Below are 23,572 nucleotides of genomic sequence, written 5' to 3' on the forward strand. Positions count from 1 at the left end.
GCCTTAAATCCCAGCACTCGGGAGGCAGAGGCAGGCGGATCTCTGTGAGTTCGAGGCCAGCTGGCTACCAAGTGAGCTCAGAAAGCGCAAAGCTACACAAAAAATGAAAAAAAAAAAAAAAAAAAAAAAAAAAAGAATATTTAACATGGTCTCTGGCCCCCTTAACACAATTTTGAGTGTATGGTAGAGTCCCAGTTAAGGTCAACTGACTGTATATGAATAGCACGTCTCTAGTCTTTCTGCTGGGATTAAAGGCATGCACCACCACCACCCAGCTTTTTTCCATATTTTAGTGTGTAAAATTTTGGGAAATGTTCATGCTTCCGGGAATTGAATCCAGAGCCTTGCTTGTGCAGGATAGGTAGGCACTATACCATCGACCACCACCAGCCCAAACTGAACACCACCAGCAATCTTTAAGGGCCATCTCAAATTTTTTTTATTATTGTACTACTGGCCTCAGTTATGGCTTGATTTGAAATAGTTAGGATTTCAGACAGTTTTTTTAGTATGCCCATCAGTTTACTGGCATCCGAGAAAATGCCTTTTAAAGTCAGTTGCCTGGAAGCTGCCATAGGCCTTTGAAGAATGTTGTCATCGCTTAGAAGATACTTGTTTAAATTGTTTTGGGGAACCCTTTTATGAGCTTCAATAAAGCAACCCTATTCAGTTGGTTCACATGCTACCTTTCTGGTTAATCTTGGCTGTTTCCAAGAATCACCTTTATCTCAATGGATATTTACTACTTAAGTATGTGCTATGCATTCTAAAGGCAAGTGCAAACAAGCCATTTCCAAATAATAGTTTCAATGGTGTTTGGACTAAGTAAATGGCTGTTGAGGAGAGGACTTGAAGATCATGTCTCATTCAACATTTGAAGCACCAAGATAAACAGGAAGCAGGCTTTTCAGTAGGAGGTGTGTAAATAGATACTAACAAACCTTACAGATGTATGTACCATAACTATCACCATTCAGATACATAGCTGAGAACTCACGTATTTGAATGGAGTGAAGGATATGGGGACGATCAAGAGCTCACCTGAATTTCCAGTTTCCTCAACTATTAGGAAGGAACCACGTCTCTCATCTGTATCTTTAGCATTGTTTCTGGAGTGGGTCCTGAAGTCTAAGAGATATTGCTGCACTTCTCATCGCATGGCCTATGACTGCTACATCTATAATAGGTGGTGACTACTATACTGATCAGTAGAACTCTAGATTGAGAAGTAATTAAAGTGCGTAGGATGCAAATGGCACCAAGTTTGAAAAGTTGACCTATGGCTATGCACAGACCTATCTTATCTGCTGACCCACGTTACATCAGAACTAAATAAGCCTCGTCAAAAAAAAAAAATCTCGTGTGTGTGTGTGTGTGTGTGTGTGTGTGTGTGTGTGTGTGTGTATGTGTGTGTATAGCTCATGATAATGAGTTCTGAAGACTACCTGGTAATGCAGGTCTATAATCAAAGCTACTTAGAGGCTGAGAGACAGGAGAACCCCCAAGTCAAGACCAGCCTGGGACAGTTTCAACATTAAAACAAAAACACAAAACGTCCGAGGAGTCAAGCTGAGTACTAGGTAGGGTACTTGCCTAGCATGCATTGAGGCCCTGGGTTCAACACTGAGTTTCTGAGAAATAGAATCACCACACTAAAAACCCTAGAAAAGTAATGAAACAAAGGCCTACTGCATCAAAACTATACCGAGGAACTGAGTCTGATTACCAGTCGAGACTCTGCAGGTGCCACACACAATGAAAACTTTAAGCAAACACTACCCGTTTTGGGTGTCTAAAAGGGAAATTCTACCCACCTATCAGAGTGATGATTTGCTTAGAAAGAGCCATCTGAATGAAGGACGTAAACCATGTGAGCTGGGAGACTGGACGGAGGGTAGAAGCTGCACAAGCACACAGCCACACCCATTCTGTGCAGGGAGGTCAAGCAAGGGAGCAGTCAAGTTAAAAACAGCAGAAACATCTACTTCAAATACTCTAAAAATCACCTAGGTGACTGGTTTAAGATACCAGAACTTTGATTAGCGTCCACCTTTTAAAACCCCAAAGATGAAAAAGCACAAATGATCACTTCATGCATTTTATTGATAGTCTATATTTTAAGTCTGCAGTATGACATTGTACATAGGGAAAAAGCTTCTTCCTAAAAGATAGCTATTAATAATCAAACCAGTTTTAATGAATGACCTTTCAAGGTCTTGTTCTGCATTAAACAAGTTAAATTTTAGCAGGTGTAAAGCACTGTACAAAAAAGTTGGGTACATTCTCAAAATTTAATACAGGGCTTCCCAACCAGGAGTTTGCTGCATCAGATACCGGAGAAGGGTGTTTCATTCCGATTTAAATGATAAGGAAATGAGAAACCAGACAAAGCAAGCCAAGCCAATTCACTTCCCTTTGCGTTCCACTGTTGCTTTCTGAAAACATTTCCCAGAGGTCAGGAAGCCCTGCTATGACAATCACTTTAGTCTTTACACAGCATGCACACATGTGCTGCATGTTCAAAGACTTAAAGGCTGCCCTTTTCAAATCCTTTCAGCTTCATATAGGCTTCACAGAGCTTTCCAGGATTGCTGCCCAGTTCTTTCCAGGAACCCAAGTAAACATCTATAGCAAAGCAGCTTTTCCTGGGAGAAGACAGACATAGGTCCATAACCAGGCCAGCTGCGTACCTACTCCACCAGACACTTCACAGGGCCCTATACCTTTAAAAGCAGCACCAGGAACAAATGGAGCTATCAAGAGGTAAAATCCAAATGCTGGACAGTTTAAACATATAAAAACCAATCTGTTAAAAAATGTTAGTAACAGGGCACTGAACAGAGTTAAGGCTGGGCAGCTGGCTTGACTAGAAATTGGAACTGGAAACAATCTTCAAGATGAGAAATGAGAAAAACCTTGAAACAAGGCACAGTGGTATGATAGGGTTCAGTTTCACTGCGCATCTCTAGGACTTTAGTAAACAAATCCTTGCTGGGTGGGGTGACACATACCTGTAATCCCAGCAATCAGGATCACTAATTCCAGGCCAGCCTGGGCTACAAAACAAGACCCTCTCGAAATACCAAAACAAAAAAGTCCCAAGTATCTCACCACAGTTCTGAGAGTTGAATCCAGACATCTACATGGACATGAAAACAATCATAAAACTGATACTTAGGAAAAAAATTCCCGGTAGTAATTCTAATCTAAGCTGTAGGCTTTTAGATACAAACTATGGTGACTTACAGGGGACCACTTACTTCCTGGAGTGTTGGAGAGTATTTTAGAAATGTTCCAGTGAAGATAAAGGAATCCTTAATTTCAGAGTGCTGAGCTAGATCTGGAGCTAGGTTTGGTGGCAAGTGCCTGTATTCCCAACATTCAAGAGGCAGAGGCACAAGGACTGCCCCAAGTTTGTGGCTAGCCTGAGTTCCAGACCAGCTGAGAGTACACAGCACAAGCCCCAACCTCGAAAACTAAAACATTTAAAGGCAGACATGGAGCTCACAGCTGTTTTGATTTGCTTCAACTGTGACTTAGAAATACTCTTTACTCAGACCCTGCACTTTAACTCCCCAAGTGAAGCATGACACATCAATGTACATTTAAAAATTGTTTTTTGAAAAGAACCATTTTCTAGTGAACTCAATCACAACACTGTTGCTGAGCATTAAACATACTGAACTGCTAAAGGGGAAAACCAGACACCTTCACATGTGCCTTCCCCACATGTTACAAAGGTACAGAAAGAATACTTTGGAAAGCAACAATCAGAACCGGCTCAGGACCCTAAGTGCTCTGCAAGCGTGGCTTCCATGTCCTGCATATTTCTGGTAAAACGTGTGACAGGGAAGCCAGTCAGGAAAAACAAACAAACAAAAAATCAACTAAGGCAGATTACAAATTATTTCCTTTCACAAAAGAAGTAAAAAGTTTCCCCTATCTGTTAAGAAAAATGTCAACCCCAAGGTGCCACTGCATTCTAGCAAACTGTTAAAAAAGGCCTTAACAGTCATTTTGTAATGTTGACCTCTTTATCACGTGGGTATTTGGAGAACTGACTAAAAGCCATAGAAGCAGGTGGTTAAATACAAAATGTGCTAAATGCTAACCCTTCAAAAAATATAAGACAGGGACAAAAGCAGAGAATACTTGGCACAGAAATGAAGTTTTCCCAGGAGAAAAACAAAACAAAACAAACCATTGTTTAAGGTAACAGAGCTAACCAGTTTCCTACCTTGGATGGATTCTGACCATCATGCCCTAAAGATTGAGTATCTCCTGGCACTAACATTTCCTTATCAATTGGACAATTATCAACTGTTCCAATGCTAGCATGTGAGCCTCTTCCCTCTCCCAATGCCACCTCCATTAACACAGAGGTGCAGCTAACATGTTCTTTTCAGAGAAAATGTTCGAATCCCCACCACAGCTCTCTCTCTTCAGTGTCACCGCAAATAGCCTGCCATTTTTTAACTTGTTCAATTTTGTTTTCTGCACTAATAAATCTTAACATTGTAAGCTGTGTGGAATAAAACAAAACACGACAAACCTTCACACTAGGAAGCGGCTTAAAAAAAAAACATTTGAAATAGTCAAGGAAAATCAGGCTTTAGTAATTTCCCTATGCTTTGAACAATGTAATCTCCCAACATTAACTGCATGAAGTTCAAAGTAGGTCTTAAAGACAGAACCTTTCTGTAATAAAGAAAAAGTGCAAAGATACAAAATGAAATGTAAAGTCTTTTGCAAGAGAATGTTCCCTCAAGAATAGGTGTTTGGACACTGGTGAGGAAAAAGATCTTCTTTCTTTACTCTATACCTGACACCTATATGAATCTTGAACATCTGCAACATTAGTAATATATAATAGTCATGGACTCTGTAAAATAAAAAAGCAATGCCTACTAAAAATACTTGGATTCATTCTCTACACAACCCAACAGATATGAGTGCTATTTGAAAGGGTCCACATGCACGCCAAACATGTGCATACTGAAGGCTAGAAATGGAAAAACTGATTTCCAGTGTTTCGGAATAGCTTCAGCATCTACATTCATAAACAGCATCCTGCTTGAGTTACCTCTGACTTCAGGACTTCACAAACGAGTAATGAGTTTGAGGAGGTCAGGGAGGTACCTGTTGTCAGTAAGTTTATGTTTAGAATGTGCTGCAGTTGTTTTTGAGCTATATAAAATGAACATCTCTAACATGGAACATTTTACCAAGAGGAAAATGGATTTGTTTTTAGTTAATCAGGACTATCCTGCAGATCTGAAAACCACAGAAAGGTGACAAGGAGGCTCACAAATATAAATGAATCCTGACTTTTACATGGACAATTCTTTTAAAAAGATAAAAATGTATTACATAAGCGCCATAAACAGTGAAATCTGCTTATATTAAAAAAAATAAGTGAAGCTTTGTTTGGACATTACTTCCTTGCAAGAGCAGTACATATCCTTTGTAAACAACTACCATATTTACAATTGAGTTTCTTTGATACTTAGGTAAGATTGAAAGCCAGAGGAAAACATGAAAGAATGAACTTTGAAATAATCTTTACTGCTAAGGTGATATCAGTGAGAGTAAGCAGGTAATTCCTAAGGCAGATTTGGGTAAAACATTTTCTAAAGTCCTGGACTAATCTGGGTAGTTAGCTCATTTGGTTAAATGCCAGGGATGTGCCTACTGCATCCAGCTTCTCTTCTGGCCTGGCAGCTTTCCCCAGAGAAACAGCAAGACTAATCTTAACCCCAATCAGTCTCAAAAGAAAACCCAGGCAAGAGTACTGGGGTTATCACAATCTATTCTTACCACTAAAATACAATAAAGTGCGTGTCCATAGATGTGACGCAGCCATCTCATCTTCAAATATGGGCAACACAACTAGATCTGAATTTCAAATAACCCAACATGCCTCACTGTCAATAAAAATCTCTCAATTTATGAATAGGTCTTTAAAGGTGGCATGTTAGATCTGCTAGATACATCAATGAAATATTGACAAGTGTGCACTAGTACCTTGCATAATAAATCTCGAAAACAAGCAAATCCGAGATTTTTCCAATAGCACACCCATCCGTACCAACTGAAATCCTTACTTTAAAATTGGTTTAGAAGTCTCTCTCTTTCCGCCACCTTTCCTTTTTTTGAGAAGCAGATTGTAAAAACATCAATTGAACTTGTGCTAGGTGGCAGTGGTTCGTTTTCTGAAACCAAAGACAGCTCTGCCAAATTCACTGATCGGCTTCATCTATTTAAGTAGAATTCTGGGTCAAGCTGCTGTGGCTGTCACCATGTGAAAGCAGTTCATGTCTGTATTACTGTCATCATGAAAATGTTCCACTCTTCAGAGCTTTTTTCTTTACCCTCATCTATCATTTCCTGCCTAAATCCAAGTTAAAATGCACGACCTTCATCGGTCTCTAAAGCAGTTTGATTCTGCATGGTCCTTTCCTTTTCATGTCACAGTAGCTGTTCACAAATACATTAAATATAGATATGTTCTGCTCTTGACATCTACACACTTACAAAAGCAGCTTCGTACTTTGTTTGGTGTGTTTGTTATACTATGCTGGCTCACAAAAAGCAGTTCTCATTTCTAAGCATGGTACTTTACAATTTTGAATGCATTAATACAAGAGTGCATTGGAAAAGTACTGAGCCTCTACAAAATAGCTTTACATTTTTAAACAAATGAATGTGATTTTTTTCACTTACACAAGCATAGGCTTTTTTTTAATATTTCCACAAGATAAATATCTCAATTAAACTATAAGTTCACTCTATTGTGTGCCACAGTGATGGGCTTAGGACAGTTAATACACTTAGAAGATCCTAACTGTTTAGTGTTATTTACACTGGTATGTCCATCATCACCTACTCTGGAAGGTGAACAAACAATATTCAGAATGTGACTGAATTGGTGTCAATAACTGGGAATGGTATTGTTTTAATTAATCACTTACAAAACACATAATGGAACTTAAGTCTTGAGTGGGAATTTTCTTCATGCCTCTCTTATGGCCTGGGAAACTTTAAAAAGAGGTCAACATGTAGAGAAAGGAGCCACTGCTAAGGCAGACCTTAAGATAACAAAGGGAAAAATGACAAGTGGATGTGGGTAAATTATCAGTAACAGGTTAGCAATTATCTGGTACCGAAATCAAACATTTAAGTCCTAAAACATTGCTTTTGAAATATTGTTTTCATCCTGAAAGAGAAACTAAAGACATGAGTCCCTCAGAAAGCAATGACTCAGGTTCAGGTTATGACTTTATATTTAAGCACCACTCAACAAAGTGGACATAAAGCAAGTAATTTGTTTGCCCATCACTATTCCAGCTACACAGCTCAGAGTTCTGTTCTTATTACACAACACTTTCTCTGTTTCCAGAAGACAAGACTGCCCTGCGACAAATGGGACAGGTGGAATTCTCCGATAACCAACGGTCGATGCAGTGGACGTGGTACTCGTGGGAGCAAGGTAGTTTACGAAGTTTGTTGCCTTCTGTGTATTCTGTAATGCAAACACTACATGTTTTCAATGCATCATTTTCACCAAAACTTCTCATTGCCAAGTTATCGATCTGTTCTTTGGTGAGTCCTCTAGGTTGGTCGTCGTCATCCTCATTTAAGAGGAAAAACTGAGCCAGACTAAGGAATGGCAAAGAACCACTTTCATCAAATGCAACTGGGGCCCTATGTCGACCATCTCTCCTGGCACCTGCTGGGCCGGAGGAGCCTCCTTCATTACTGCCTTCAAACATCTCTGAGCTACTTTCTGAACCTTCACCACTGGAACTGGGGCTAGGGCTAGAGCTGGAGCCGGAACCAGAGCTGTTACCGCCAGAGCTCCCTCTCCCATTCCGTGACTCTCCTCTCTCCGAATTTCGACTGGAGACTGAGGCACTAGGCTCTGAGTCACTGTCACTGTACATAAAGTAGCTTAGCTCACCAAAACCTGTCATTATCTGCCTTAACATGGTTTGAATCGCAACAGATGTCGTCTCACTTAGACCGGTATTTAAGATTCTGCGAATGGGAATCCTGATAGTACTGACATAGGTTCTCACACCTGCACGCTCAGAACGGGAAAAGGTGCGCCTAAAACCTCCACGTTCGCTTTCGTAAGTGACTGTGTTGTTTGGTGTCTGAGACCTTGACCGAGTTCTGCTAGCTATGCTATCTCTCTGCCGGTATTCTCCTGGACGAACTCTTCTCACTTGAAGATCAAGGACTATGGTCGGAGGTCTTTGACCAGATCCTGCAGATTCACCATTGGTACCTGTGTCTGAAGAACTTGTCCCTTGAACGGCATTTCTTGACCCAGAAGCTGCAAAAAGACCTCTACCTAGCAACTCGGGTCCAGTTATCTGCTGTCTCAGGGTCACATGGTGACGGGTTCTAGAACTTCCCTCAGTCTCATTTACCAAAGGGTGCTCAAAAGTCTGAGATGAGATACTATGATGAGCTCTTCGTGGAATTTCACTTGTTGGGTGCAGAGGTGACCTACTTCTTTCAGCTCTAGCTCTGGTTCTTCGGTGTTCTGGGCTCCGGCTTCTTGCCCTCCTCTGACCTCTGGTGGACGGCACTTCTATGAATGCTTCAGTTAAATTGCGTTCTGACCTAGATGATCTGGCAGATGATGCCTCAGATGCTGGACTTTCTATTTGCCTTTGGCTGCTGTTTTCCATGTTTTCTACACTAAGACGTCTAGCAGATGGTTCATTTTCATTCTCTGGGGTTTGGCTTCCATTATTACGGTTAACATTTATCTCTAGACTGAATCTGAAATCGCCACTGTTTGGATTAGTCCGGCTCACTGCTCTCCAGGACTGATTTCCTCTCTGGCCACTTCTTGTGGTATTGCCGGTCTGTCTGACAGAGTTAAGCCAATCTATTATAGAGTCACCGTTGGACATATCATCTGAAGAATCTCCACCTGTTTAAAACAAAGAAGGAGGAGAGGGAGAGAAAGGAACTACAAAAGTCAGGACAATGATATAAATAACATTGAAGAATTCTGCAATTCTGAACAAATTTTACATTTACAGGTCTTATACTGTATGTAACACTGATCTCTAAGTAAAAAGCAAAAAAAAAAATTAGGTGTTTGAAAAGAGAAAGCTAAGAGTAATAGAACTTTATTTTCTTAGGAGATCTGGAAGTTGTTTCCACTATTTCATGAGAGCCTGTAATGGTTAATGGTGGTTCTCAACTTGTGGGTCTTGACCCCTTTGGAGGGGGGGTGAATGCCTGTTTCAGATGTCCTGCATATCAGCTATTCACATTACAATTTATAACAGTAGCAAAATTGCAGTTACGGAGTAGCAATGAAAACATTGTATGGTTGGAGTCAGCACACCATGAGGAACTGTATTAAAGGGTCACAGCATTAGGAAGGTTGAGAACTGCTGCTCTAGAAGGAGCTGTGAGACTGAGAAGGCGACATGTTTTTCCTAGTCCACTGTCTAAACAAAATCCAACCACATAACCGCTAGCTGTGGGTTAGTGTTGGTATTTTGGTTCCGATTATATTTCTACCAAATTCTCAGTCTCTATTACTTCATCTAGGGGCCTGGCTTAAATAAGTATCTTTGATAATATAAAGTTGCTTTAAAATATAAGAATTTTGTAGCCATAGCAAAAACATAAACAAGGTTAATGGTTTATAATTACTTGAAGATTTGTCAATATCAAGATCTTAAACTACCATGACAATGAAGCCTGTATCAAATGACAGCCTGAACATAACAGCATACCCAACAGTAGGTTCACAAACTCATCTACCAACACAGCTCCTAGGTTCCAGCCAATCCCTATTTCCTGTGCAGAGGAGCACCAGGCTCGAGGTTAGAGCCAGCTTGCTTAGCAGCAGCACTGACGCTCTGAACCAATTCAGGCTGGGAACGGTGCTGTGCATTGTAGGGTATCAGGCTGGTTGGCAGTATACCTGCCCTCTCTCTGCCTGCTAGATCCTAACAGCAAACCCTCATCAGTGGTGTCAACCAGTCTCTAGTCATTGCTAATACCCCAGGGGGACAAATTTACACCCAGTGAAAGGCACTAGGGCAGACAAAGCAGCATTTCTTTTTTGCTGATGAAGCCACATTTATAAACAAGGAACTAAGTAGCAGGAAATTTCAGTGGCTGTGGAAAGCCAAGGGGGGGGAACCTCATTTAAATAGACTACTTCTCACTGTGGCCCAATTAACACAAACAATCTAAAGGTGAGGCAGAATAATACAGCATGCTGACATTCTCACCAAATAGCAAGAAAACGCCACTTCTCTTTTTATGAACAGTTAGTTACTTATCACCAAATTAATTTGTGGCATTTCAGGATAATCTCTGGCGACATTTACTATTATGAAGTTCTTATCATTCCATCCACTACCCTCCTCCCAAAGCAAAATATACCTCTATTTTCATCTGAGTTCTGTGGTGGTGGGCCCTCTTTAATTTGTTGTAGTCTTCTGAGCAACTCCTCCTCAGTACTTTCTCCTGGAAGGTGAACAATGTTTGCCAAATTACAAATGAAAATCAGCAAGTCGGTTTCTGTCTTTTTTCCACCCTCATGATTCTTTTAAGAAGGGTCCATTCAGGCTGGCTTCAAACTCAACAACCTCCTCCTGCCTCAGCCTCCTGTGCAGCTAGGATTACAGGCCCATGCCACCAGGTCTTGTCTGGCTTTGTTATCTGAACTTTAAATTGACTTGCCAGAAAGCACATCAAGTAACAACAGAGCCACGAGTGCAGCTAAGACATTCTAATTCAAGTCTGGTATTTATGATTTGCTAGTCTTGCTAAAAACCTTACCTTTGAAATCGCTTCTCGGCCTTTTGGCTAAGATCAAGTGTAAAAACCTTACCTTTGAAAATGAATGAAACCATCCACAGGTTGGTGGAAACAGAAATGGGAAGGAAGAAGATGTAGACTGAGTTCTAACTAGGATCAAATGAGACCTTATCTGGGTGAAAGAAAGTAAGGACAGAGTTCTAGTTGCTGTTTTACCCAGAGCTAATTCTGTAGGGTTACAGTTGGGACATATTCAGAGAATAAAAGACGACAAAATAAGATGAGTCTGTCCTAGAAACTAAAATCCTATTAGTTATTTTGTACCTGGATGCATGGCTAGCTAGTAAAAACACATTGTAAAATAAGCTATTTCTTAAAAACCCAGCAACTTACATATAAACCTTACATTAGATGTAGCTTACCTGGGGTGCCTAGCAAATTGTTGTCTCTCATAAGTCTATAATCTTCTTCACTCAGATTGTTTACAAATTGATAGAAAGCTTCTTCCCTATCCAATCGGTCCATCTGACTTCTGCGCTGTGCTGCAGATTGATCATTTCCTTTATCGTTAGAATCGGAGTTCTCCATCTTGATGAACAAGTGGAAAATTATCTAAAAAGAGAAAGACCAACTTGAAAACAATGTCACTATGTATTCCATAGTTTTATTTACATGGAAATTGAGAATGCAGGTATAAAGGTGAATTTATGAAAAACGAGTAAATGAAATGTAATAGGAAAACTTTGGAAAAGCACTGTTACACTAGGAAGACTAGGTCAGGGAATTAGCAAACTATATGCTTGGGCCAAATTCAGCAATGTGGCCTGTTTCTATTTTCTTTGTAATCTAAAACTGGTTTTTACACTGAGTGCTACAAACTGAACCCAGGGCCTTGCCTGCATGCACTCTATCATAAGGATACATATCCAGCTCCTGGGTTTTATAGTTATTTCAGTCAGGGCAATCTGTGTGGTCCAGTTCACTCAAAACTCAGCTCTCCTGCCTGAGCCTCTTGAGTGCTGGGCTTACAGAGGTGTGCCACAAAACATGGCTACTTGCACGTTAAAAAAATGTGATGTATGAAAACTATGAAATACACACTTGGGCATTCATAGTCTGACTGGAGCACAGCCATGCACACTTGTGTTGTAAGGGCAGAACTGAACAACCGTGACAGCCAGGAAATGGTTCCCTCACTGCTTTGCACTGCTGCTCTCTCTGCACTTCCAGTTACCTCAATGCAATTGTAACTTGACAGTCTTTCAAGTATGGCATGTTGTGTCAGCCCATGAACTTTAAAAAAAACCGTACAAGTACACACTCACTGTGGCAAGTGAAAAGTGTACCTGAACACTGGACATAAAGGTACAGCAGAAGGTACCTAATAGTCACCAGATTAGATGACCAAGGCCTCACTTAGGCATGCATTATGAATGTGCTAAGAGTGTAAAATTAAGACTAAAATAATTGTCAAAATACTCCCACTACAGGAAACCTATGCTCTGCAAATTAGAAAACTCAGAGTGAAGGATTTCATCTAGAACGTCATAAAAATTTACATACCAGAGTATTATTCATCTGTTAAAAATGAAATTATAGAATTTACAGGTCAATGGATAGAGTTAGAAAAATCCATCCTGAGTGAGACAACCCAGACTCCAAGAAAAATATTGTGTCTTCTCTCATATGTGGATGTTATCTTTTAAGCCTTTGACAGACATGTTTTAATCCATATAACCAGAGGTTAGGGTTAAGTAAGGGACTAGGGGGGAGGGTTTTTTTGATTGTCTGTTTATTTTCTAAGTGGGGGGTGGGTGGAGTTGGGTGAGGGGAAACCATGGTCAATATATTATATGAAAAATATTTTCAATAAAAAAAAGATAAAAATAAGGATTTAACTAAGTTTCCAAATGGCTTGTTTTTTTCCTGTGTGAAGAAAGTCATTTTATCAACAGGAAATGAAATTTTGTTCCAGGGCAGAAATGTGTACGAAGGAAATGAACTTGTTAGTATTAATTAGCCTTTTGATTAATACAGTTCTACAAAACGTCAAGGACAGGCTGTCATTGACCATTCAAGTAATAGAGCGGCTAGCGATGGGTTAACAAATACAACAATGTTCAAGGGTTTCTTTCCCTAGACAAGTGCTAATTATTCAAGTATAAATTAACTGTACAACCAGTCCCATGAATAGTCTCCAAAAAACAACAGGTGAAAATACAGCGTAGGCTTGCTTGGCTGGGCAGTGGTAGCACTCACCTTTAATCCCAGCACTTGGAAGGAAGAGGCCAGCCTGGTCCACAAAGGGAGTTCCAGGACAGCCAGGACTGTTACACAGAGAAACCCTGTCTCAAAACAAAACAAAACAAAAAAAAAAAAAAAAAAAAAGGAAAAAAAAATAGCCCAAGCTGGCCTTGAAGTATCAATCTTCCTGGCCTAGCTTTCTGAATGGTAAGATTGGAGGTGTTTTAAAAGAAGTTGAGTAAACACTTAATTCAAGCACAACCTAAAGCAGACCTGCCAAGATGACTTATAAATGAAATGATAAAAATATAGGTGGGGGAGGAAAAAAAACTGGTGGGACTATTTACAAAGGTTTATGAAAATGCAAGATGTTTATAAAGCTTCTGGTTAACCATTTTATTTTCCTCAATAAGTACTTTGAAAAAAAATATTAGAATCCACCATTTTAGTGAACCAATAGCGTCAATGGAAACCTCATTCTTGTGAATGTAATCACCTTTAGTTGTATGAATTTTTTGTCAAAAAAAAAAAAGAGAGAGAGACAGGGTTTCACTTTGTAGCCTTGACTGGCCTAGAACTTACTTTGTAGATCAATGTGGCCTCAAACTAGAGATTTGTCTGCTTCTACCTTCTGAGTGCTGGGATTCTGTTTTGAAGATAGGGTCCTGGAGCTTATGCTGGCCTTAAACTCATGGCAATCTTGCTTTATATGAGCCACAGGCTTAGCCTTTACATACAGCATTTTGAAGGCTTAACAATGGTTAGATTTTATTGTGATTTGTAGGACTCGGGTCAAAGATCATTTTTTTCTTAATGAGAACAACCTCTCATACTACCTTCAAAACACAAATGGCTTGAGGAATCAGTTTGGCTGGTAACTAGTAGATAATGTCTCTTAATGAATAACAGGACAATCAATGCTTACATGCAAAACTTAAAGTCACTTTAACAGGAGGGAACACTGGTGTCACAGGCTATCCAAGAGCTCCAGCTCCAGTTCCAAAAGTGCAAAGTGAATTTTCTCAGTTTCAACTTCACGCACAGGACTAGAGCAATGCTCAGTGGCTGAGAGAGCTGACTGATCCAGTAGAGAACCCAGATTTGGTTCCGGGCCCCAACATGACAGCTCACAACCATCTGTAACTCGATCTCTAAGGGATCTGACACTTTTCTTGGCCTCCACAGGCACCAAGCAATCACTTGGTACACATACATACATGCAGGTAAAAAACACCCATACACATAAAAAACAAATCTCAAAATAAAATTCCTATGGTGTGTAGCTGAGGACCTTCTATCTAGCCTCCTAGTAATAACATACTAAAAGGTACACTTGGGAACTGAATCGCTAAGAGATTAAAACCATTGAAACCAAGCCTGGGGGCTGGACTAGTACATGCATGCACAAAGGCATTTTCAAATAGCAAGCCATAACACACAAGAGAATATAAGCATAGTGTCAAGAGTTGTTAAAAACAGGGAAGCCAGTAAGTCTCCCTTTTAACACAACAGTATAACAAGACTGCCCCCAAATGGAGATGTGATCAGCACCTTAAAGTAAGCAAACTACCTGAACCTGTAGTCATATCATATAGAAGTTAGAACAGACTCAATTCAAAAAACTGTCTGAACCACAATGTCATTAGGTACAGGTTATTTCCTCCCTTGTCCTGGGAATACGGTAATATTGAGCTATATGTTCCAATGACACAAAATTCTACCACTTTCTTGGCAAGGTCTATGGGGATAATATGAGACTCTGCCTCAAAACAGAACAAGACCAGCTCCAAATTCCTTTTACTTCCATAATGACACACTGCTCTACATTTCCCCTGCACTCATCAATACACATCTGAGAAATCTCTCCACGTATTTCTGTAACATACTTTTACTCCAAAACTGCAAGCAAACTAGGAAGGCCTCGCTAAACAGAACACAGTGTTTGCCAAAGTAGTGGCTTCCATCAAAAAGTCTGTTCCTTGTAGTTATTTTGGGGTCAATTTGGGGAGAACCAAATCTGACTTGATTCATTCCCCACTTCCGCCCCAACTCTCCAACCTTTCTGCTTTAAATCTGTATTGGCTAAGAGTGGAATAAGTGAAGAGATTTCGGCCCTGGGAAGGCACATCCGTCCTTCAGGGGCAGTCACATGGAGAGTTATGACTGCAAGAAGGTGCCAGAGCCTCAGGTGACTGCTTACATTTGAAATAAAAGGAAATGCTGAATACAAGCAGTGTTCTCAATGCCTGGTAAACCAATCTTACTCTCAAATACTCAATGAACCCTGGTCTCATTTTAAGGAGTCTTGTACTAGCTGTGGCACAAAATTAATAAAGGTAATAAATGTAACTCACAAGTTCTATTGTTTGAGGAGTGAAAAAAGAACATTTTAAAAAGCTAAGACGTTAGGGAACCATGATCCAAATAACCAAATACAGACTTTTCTCTACCTTAGTATGAAAATGTCAGTAAAATAATGTTAAAAATGGTTCTTCGGGAATATATGATTGAAGGAAATGTGATCTTTTCCAGTTGAACTAGTAACAGCAAAAAAGGGCTGGGGCATTTTGCTCAGTGGCAGAGTGCTTGCCTAGTATGTGTGAAGACCCGATTTCCTGAGGTGAATAGAGGGGACAAAAAGGCCTCCACACCCTGCACCTTCCACATCACCAGAGAGGATCTTTAGCTATCACCTTATTCTCAAGGTTTACTATTTATGACACAGATCATATACTCTTACATATGATTAGCTTCAGACATTTTAAAACAATTATTTACTCAAAAAACTACCAATAAGCTAGATGGCGGTGGCGCACACCTTTAGTCCCAGCACTCAAGAGGCAGAGGCAGGCGGATCTCTGTGAGTTCAAGGCCAGCCTGGTCCACAGAGCGAGATCCAGGACAGCCAGAACTACAACCCTGTCCAGTGATTTGTCAAAGCCCTGTGGACAATAAATGGTCAGCAATTAAATACAGGTCTATTGATTCCAAAGTCAATCAACTTCCCTCTAAATGACTACTGCCTCCCAGTAAATCCCAGATTGTGTGCTTTATGATACAATCCTTAAATCCCAAAGGGCATGCCTACTGAATCCCATGGGCTTTTTATACCAGTCCTTGGCTAAACACTTTCAAACCTAAAAAGCCTTTTTGTGGTGCTGAGGATTGAACCTAGGGCCTTAAATATGCAAGACAAGCACCCTACCACACTGAGCACTCCTTGAGACATTTTCACTATTAACTTCCTGCTTCAACCTCCAAAGTAGCTGGGATTACATCATGAAGCCCATTAACAAAACAGATTGGTAATCACTCTTCCACCGAGTTATACCCCTAGCCCAACATCTTGTACTGGCACAAATAGCCAGATGTTCTCTTTTCTGATCTGCTTTTGGAAGGACATGGGCTCACTATCTAGCCTAGGCCCATGTCACCATGCTGGCTCTGTAATTCTCAACAGTGCTGGGAATGGACTGTGCGTATTAGGCAACACTCTACCACTGAGCCAGCCCCACAGCTCAGTCTGCATTCTATTTATTTTTTTTTCCACTTTTTTTGGTCAATAAAGTACTAACACCAAAAGAAAAAAAATGCCTGTTCGTTCAACCACAGCCAGGTATGATGATGAGCGTCTTAATCCCAGCACTCAGGGCAGGCAGATCTCTGAGTTTGAGGACAGCCAGGGATACAAAGTGAAATTCTGTCTCACTATGGTTAAAATAGGTTAAACCAACTGGGTGATGGTGGTGCACACCTTTAATCCCAGCAATCAGAGGTAGAGGCAGGAGGATCTCTGTGAGTTCAAGGTAGCCTGGCCTATAAATCAAGTTCCAGGACAGTCAGGGTTCTGTTATACAGAGAAACCCTGTCTTGAAAAATCAAACAAACAAACAAACAAAAAGTTAAAGCACAAGATAGGCCTGTGGCAAAGGTCTGTAATCCTAGCTAATAAGAAGATTAAGGCAGGAGGATCACAAGTTCAAGGCCTACCTATGCTACAGTTAGTTTCAGGGTAGCCTAGGCAACTTCATGAGATGTGTGTGATCTCAATTTACAAAAGAAAAAGTAAAAAGGGGCTTAGTGCTAGAACTTAGTAGTAGAACACTTGCCTGGTATGCATAAGACTCTTACGTTCAAACCCCCGTTCCACCAAAAAATAATATACAAAGTTCAATCAAATGATCTACTAGATTTGAAGTCAGGATAAAAAGTACCATCATGTATGTAGATACCAAAAATGTTAAGAATTTTTCTTTGTAGAATTTTAAAGTTCATTAAATTTATAATAGATAAATGGATGGAAGTTTAGCTGTGCTTTTCTGTCATCTCTCACTTTTAAAAATATGAAGCATTTCCCTGCCCCCCCAAAAAACAACCAAAAAAAAAAAAAAAAAAAACAGGGCACTGGGCATGGTGAAACATACCTTTAGTTCCAGCGCTCAGGAGGCAGCAGGCAGAACTCCTGAGTTCTAGGCTAGACAGGGCTACACAGTGAGACCCCGTCTGACATCCTCTCCTGGCCTAAATGAGCAACGGTCATACACATGGTGCGCGCGCGTGTGTGCATGTGTGTGGGCGCGTGTGCATGTGTGCGCGTATGTGCGCGCGCGGGGGGGGCGGCGCGCGTGTGTGTGTGTGTGTGTGTGTGTGTGTGTGTGTGTGCATACACACACATATACAGGTAAAATACTATACAAATAAAATAATCTAATAAAAAACAGGACAGGGTTGTTTTACTGCATTTATTTATGGGAAGATAGCGCTCATCAACCACATGATTTGTTGAAACATTTCCAGAAGTAGACTAGTAGAACATAGAGTGCATTCAGCACTACTGAGACACCACAGCAATGAGCTTACAGAGTACCTGAATAGTAATGGACACTTAGCTTCGCTTACACTTTCCTATCTTTACCGCTTATAAAGGGTAGCTGAAAAATCCAAAAGGGATTCAGGAATGTCCTTCATGTCTGACATGCAGTTCACAATTAAAACAACAAGCCTCTAAAACAATTGCATTGAAAGAGTATTAAGGACTATATTGTAAAAAAAAAAAAATTAAATGACAGAAAACTCTGCTATGCTACCAATTTATAAGATCAAGTTAGTGGGAAGCCACTATGATGACATTTCATCCCACTCAAGTAATTCAGACAGGAAATTTAATCTTCGCCCAACCATTCCATGTTCCTTTATTATTGTTCTACCTTGTTAAATCAGAATTTGTTCTCTATAAACTCAATTTTCAACTGCTGTTTTATTATTCTGAAGAACTTAAAAAATATCCCCTAGAGTTCTACGTTTATTTTAAAAAGCAATTAACACAAAACTCTCTGATTATTAGTAGTGTTGATAGTAATCGGTAACTACAGTACTATCTCAGGACCTAAGATTTCCCATCAGGCTGAGACTGTGAAGCACTCCTGTAACCACAGCAGTTGGAAGACTGAGGAAGGAGGATCGTGAGTTCAAGGCTGGCTTGGGCTACACAACAAAATCCTCTTATCAAAAAACAAAATAAAATAAAATAAATACTTTCTCTGAAATACCTGGAGGAGACAGGAGGATCTCCATGAGGTTGCTATATAATTAACTCCAGGGCAACTTGAACTACAGAAGAGGCATTGTCTCAGAAAAAATAAAAAATAAAACACAACCAAAAAAGACTGGCCTATCACCTATATCGATCACTTAATTTTAGTTGAGGAAAAATGATTTTAAGATCAAACATGCTGACAACTAAATCCTTCCTGAACCAGTGTTCCCACATAGAAATCCTGAGGGTGGGCCTTTAACCCTGGTCTAACCCATACACTAAGAACCTTTTATACCTGTACTTAGGTTATCATTAAACACAAGCATCTCTCCCCACTCAGAAAGAGCCATTCTCTTCAAATCCCCTTAGACTCTCACAAGTTGCAAAGACAGTATAATCAGTAGATGTGCAGGTATTACCTTTAACCTACCTAAACACACATACACACACACAATATGCTGCTGTCTACTACAGATATTTATCCCACACATATATCGGTGCTGTTATAATTAATGACATTAAAATCTCAAGTTAAAGCATTGTAATATGAGAAAATCTAGAGCAAAAATGACAATTCATTTTTTCAGATAGAAAACCCTATGTTCAAAAACATATATATCCATCATCTTTAAAAAAATCTCAGTTATTTAGAGGGGGAAATATGAACTGCTTTACACCATCTAGGAAATGTCCCTATTCAAAGTTAGAAAAAAAAAATGAAAGAAAAAACAGACATGGAACTATTACTATCTTAGCGTTGGTTATCAAAGATTCAAAGTACTATATAAAGTGTGACATGAGGATTTAGAAATCTCTCTTACTCAAAAAAGTCAAAGAACTACACCTACAAAAGAAAATGTCAGGGCTGGAGAAATGGCTCAGGTTAAGGACACTGGCTGTTCTTCCAGAGGACTCAGGTTCAATTCCCAGCACCCACATGGCAGCTCACAACTGTCTGTAACTCCAGTTCCAGGGGATCTGACACCCTCACACATGCATGCAGGCAAAACACCAATGCACATTAAATAAATAAATTTAAAAAAAAAGAACAGGTAGCAAACTTACATTAAAAAAAAAAAAAGAAAATGTCCTCATCCTGGGCACTAACCCCAAAATGCAGCACCTCATCGGTCTAGTTTGGACTGTTATTTGCTACCCACTCAATGGTAAATCAAAAGAACAGGCTGCTAGTCAGTGAGGGTATTCTCTTTCCCAGTCCTATAGGACTATGGAAAAAGTATAGTAACACAATTCTATAAATGTAAATGCTCCACTTGACCTGCTCTTACTGAAAGCCTTACTACAATGTTTACCAACTGAAAGATAGCGGCCTAATATTTCTAAAGATTTCATTGAGCTATTTCTTTAAGAGTCCTGATTTTATATATATATATTTTGAGACAAGGTCTCACTATGTAGAACTGGCTGGCCTAGAACTCACAGTCTAAATCAGTGAGCTAGTCTCAAATTGTGGTGATCCTCCTATGTCTGCGCCCCTTTACCCCACCAAATGCCAGTATTCCAGATGTGGGTCACCACGACAGACCCTGATTTATAAAGTACATTTATCAACTTACACCAAGAGCAGTAACAGTTGAAACATAAACTGTAACAAACCACCCAAATAATGCATAGCTGCTGGAAAACTCTCACCTGTTCCACTGAGGCAAACTATTTTTACAAGCTAATGCCAGTTTCTGATGCAGGATAACATACATCGCTTTCAATTTCCACTAGTTTCGTGATGTATGTAACTAGATGGCAAACAGGCATTCAAATTTGCTGACTTCCAGTGTCAAATGTGGGCTCCACCACATACTAATTTGTAACAAATCACCCAACCTTTTCTCAGGGTAGTCTGTTTCCTCTTTAAAATATTTAACATCTCCATGAAGGTCTGATTGTGAAGATTACAAAATAATACACACCAAATCCAGAGCCTAGCACACACTCCTTCAAGAAAAGTTACTTATAAATGTAGCCTAGTTAACTATCCAGCAGAATTTGCTTAGGACAATCCAAGTTTGCAACTGTGTTTTAGAAGTACTTATTCATAATGTTCCACTTACTTTTAAGTGCCCTGGTTAGTGCAAGCAATTTATGTGGTAATAATAATGTGATGTTATGACAGAAATAATAATGACAGAATTAATTCCAATTAGAATAATACATACCAATATGGCTTCTTGAATCTTGAAGGGGGAAAAAAATAAAATGGCAGACAAAATAACTCACATTCTATTGAGATTTCACTTAGTTATTCACTGAACATTTAAAAGCAATTTCTTTTTTGGTTTTCCGAGACAGGGTTTCTCTGTGTAGCTTTGCCTTTCCCGGAACTCACCTGGTAATCCAGGCTGGCCTCGAACTCACAGAGATCCGCCTGGCTCTGCCTCCCGAGTGTTGGGATTAAAGGCGTGTGCCACCACCGCCCGGCCCCAATGTCTTAAATCAGCCAATTTTTCCTTTCAGTGCTATAAAAGTTTGGCTAACTTTAGATTACTTTTAAAAATACAACCCCCAGCTAAAGCATAGGTGACTTTCAGGTGCCCTTGGAATTCACAGTAAAAAGCACCCACCCTCATCATGAAGAACCCATTCAAACACAGGGATTGTAGAACATAACAACATATATTTGTAACTACAGTCTACAAATACATCATCAGGAGACAAAACAAAAAATAATTACCTGTCTGTTATGACATAGTACTCAAATCCAATAAACTGGGATTTAGTTTTCTTCACTCTGCTCTAGAAGAAAAAAATTCATTATTCTTCCTGTAATAGAATCCACACTTTCATTGAAATAAAACAAATTCTTAAAAACACATACCATATGTATTTTGGTTACATGCATCATAACCCAAATTAATTCAATGTTAGTATTAGGATATTTGGGGAACCAAGAGTGTCAGAGGGAACCAGGAGTTAGATAAAAAAGATTTCCTTTAATGGCCAAGAGGCAATCTACCTTTTAATATTAGCTTGTTTAAAACAAGCCTTTCCTTATCAGACTAGTAATTATTTTCAGATTCTAAGAGTCACTTTCTAGGACTTATTTGGTACACTACACTAGCCTAAGGTAGAAACTACAGTAATAAAAAACATCAGGACATCTAGGCTAAAGAATGTTTGTGACCCTTTTCAGTAAGAGGAACTGCCCTAAAATAGTTACTTTAAGGGGTGCTTGGGTTGGTTTTTCTAGATAGTTAACCTGTATTTCAGAAATTGATTTGAGAAAAAGGCCGGCCTGTAATTGTGCCTGCCTCCTCTCCAGACGACTCTGATCTGATGGGAAGATGAGTAACTTTGTAATTATGAAAAATCAAAGAAATGATTAGCACTACATTATTTTTCCTGTCTTCAATCATCTAAACGCACTGTGGTTAATTATGATTCAAGAAATGTAAGCAACTGATTTCTAGTAAAAAAAAAAAAAATTGTGGGGCCTGCCAGTGATGCATGAGAATCTGATATAAATCCTTTTGCCCCTAAAAAGAAAAAAAAATGACCTTAATAACTAGTCTGCTAGGTCTCAGACTGCTCGACTAACCTGTGGAATAAGTATGGTGAAACTATCTAGGGAAAGAACGTGGCTGTCTCCTCCATCTTGAAATTAATCAGCATAAGGGGAAAAGGGACTGAGTATTCAGGAAGCAGAAGCCCAACCGGTTAATACTAGTTACTAAGCTATGGCGTACGTGGCAGGTACCGCCCGCAGAAGCTGAGACCCTTAGGGGTTTTTGAGTGGGGGAGGGGTATGACTGCTGGCGGATCACACGGATATTAACTTGAAAATAATTTGGCTCAATTCCCACACTTACCCAGGGAAAACAACCCCCAACGTCTTTTCCCTCCGTTTTTTTTAAAAAAAAAATTTTGGAGGCTGGGGGAGGGATCCTTCTAGTAATATCTGACCAAGGATACACCAGGGCTAAAGCAGCAAGGAAGCAAACCAAATTTGTCCCGAATCCTCGGGAAAGACTGACATCGTAGCCCCAGAGGGCAACTAATTGGTAATGCCCTCCCGAAAGGTTCAAAATGGGGCTTTGCGAACCCTGGGAAAATCTGAAGGCCCAAGAGTTCCCAACATCCGACTTACAGCACCTCCACCCGACTTCCCCAAACCCTAGCCCGAGCGGCAACGCGGGGCGACGAGGGGGGAAACTCCGAGGAAGAAGAAGAACTGGAGACGCTTAGATTCTCACGCCTGAGGCCCAAAGTCCAGGGTCGCCTCCCCGGCCTTCTGAGCTTGGGAGGACCGGGCCGCGACTCCGGGGCCACGGAGAGGAAGTCCTACCCACCTCCTTCCCCTTCTTCCACGAACCGGCCGCCACACACCACCCAGCTAAAATGGCAGCGGCGACTACGCCACGGAGCCCCCCACAGCCACAAGCCCGGGTCCGGAGGCCGTGCTGGGTGTCTCGGCCGCAGCCGGCCACTCGGGCCATTTTGAGAGCCGTGGCGCCGCTGCCTTGCTCCAGCCCGACACCCCATTTCTCAGGCTGCCCGCGCCTTCACTTACTCGGGGTTTCCGACCAAGAGCGAACTCGCGGGGCGCCGCCGCTGCCACCCAGGCTCCGCCGTGCCTCTGCCTCCGCGGCTCTCTAGCCCGCCTCCGAACCTCTGAGAGAGACCCGCCTCTAGCCCAGCGCCCGTTCTAAGACGTAGCTCAAGCAGCCATTATCTTCCCCATTGTTACCTAGCACTGACAGGAAACGACTGCCCACAACAGGAAGTGATGGCCCAGCGTCCCGACTTCACAGGCCCACGCCCAGACTGCTAGCCAGCCAATGGCAGCCGATTCCTCGAAAAGGCTTCGTGGGCAGAGGAGGGGTAGACTAGCCGACGAGGCGGGGAGGCGGGGAGGGAAAAAATGCTGCTGTGACGCCCACCATGTGACAGGCCCCACCCTCCTTCGCCATTTTGAATTGTGGCGAGAAATTCGCGTTCTGAGAATTGTGGGAACCTTCGCTTTCCCATTTTGAA

General features: G+C 40.7%; 1 protein-coding gene across 2 annotated transcripts; it reads right to left on the minus strand.

Annotated features, from left to right (window-relative positions):
* Nucleotides 1-2,084: 2,084 nt before the first annotated feature.
* Rlim (ring finger protein, LIM domain interacting) lies at nucleotides 2,085-23,328 on the minus strand. 2 transcript variants are annotated; one of them, XM_028891955.2, is made up of 5 exons: nucleotides 23,109-23,328; nucleotides 21,273-21,329; nucleotides 11,226-11,415; nucleotides 10,426-10,509; nucleotides 2,085-8,947 (listed from the first exon to the last, which is right to left on the minus strand). In XM_028891955.2, the coding sequence occupies exons 3-5, from the start codon at nucleotides 11,389-11,391 to the stop codon at nucleotides 7,374-7,376; spliced, it is 1,824 nt and encodes a 607-aa protein (XP_028747788.1). In that variant the 5' UTR covers nucleotides 11,392-11,415; nucleotides 21,273-21,329; nucleotides 23,109-23,328; the 3' UTR covers nucleotides 2,085-7,373. The 2 variants fall into 2 exon arrangements, with proteins under 2 accessions (XP_028747788.1, XP_028747787.1); XM_028891954.2 differs by having other exon boundaries at nucleotides 21,273-21,334.
* Nucleotides 23,329-23,572: the final 244 nt, after the last annotated feature.

The sequence above is a fragment of the Peromyscus leucopus genome, chromosome X (genome assembly GCF_004664715.2).
Source record: "Peromyscus leucopus breed LL Stock chromosome X, UCI_PerLeu_2.1, whole genome shotgun sequence".
NCBI lineage: Eukaryota > Metazoa > Chordata > Mammalia > Rodentia > Cricetidae > Peromyscus > Peromyscus leucopus.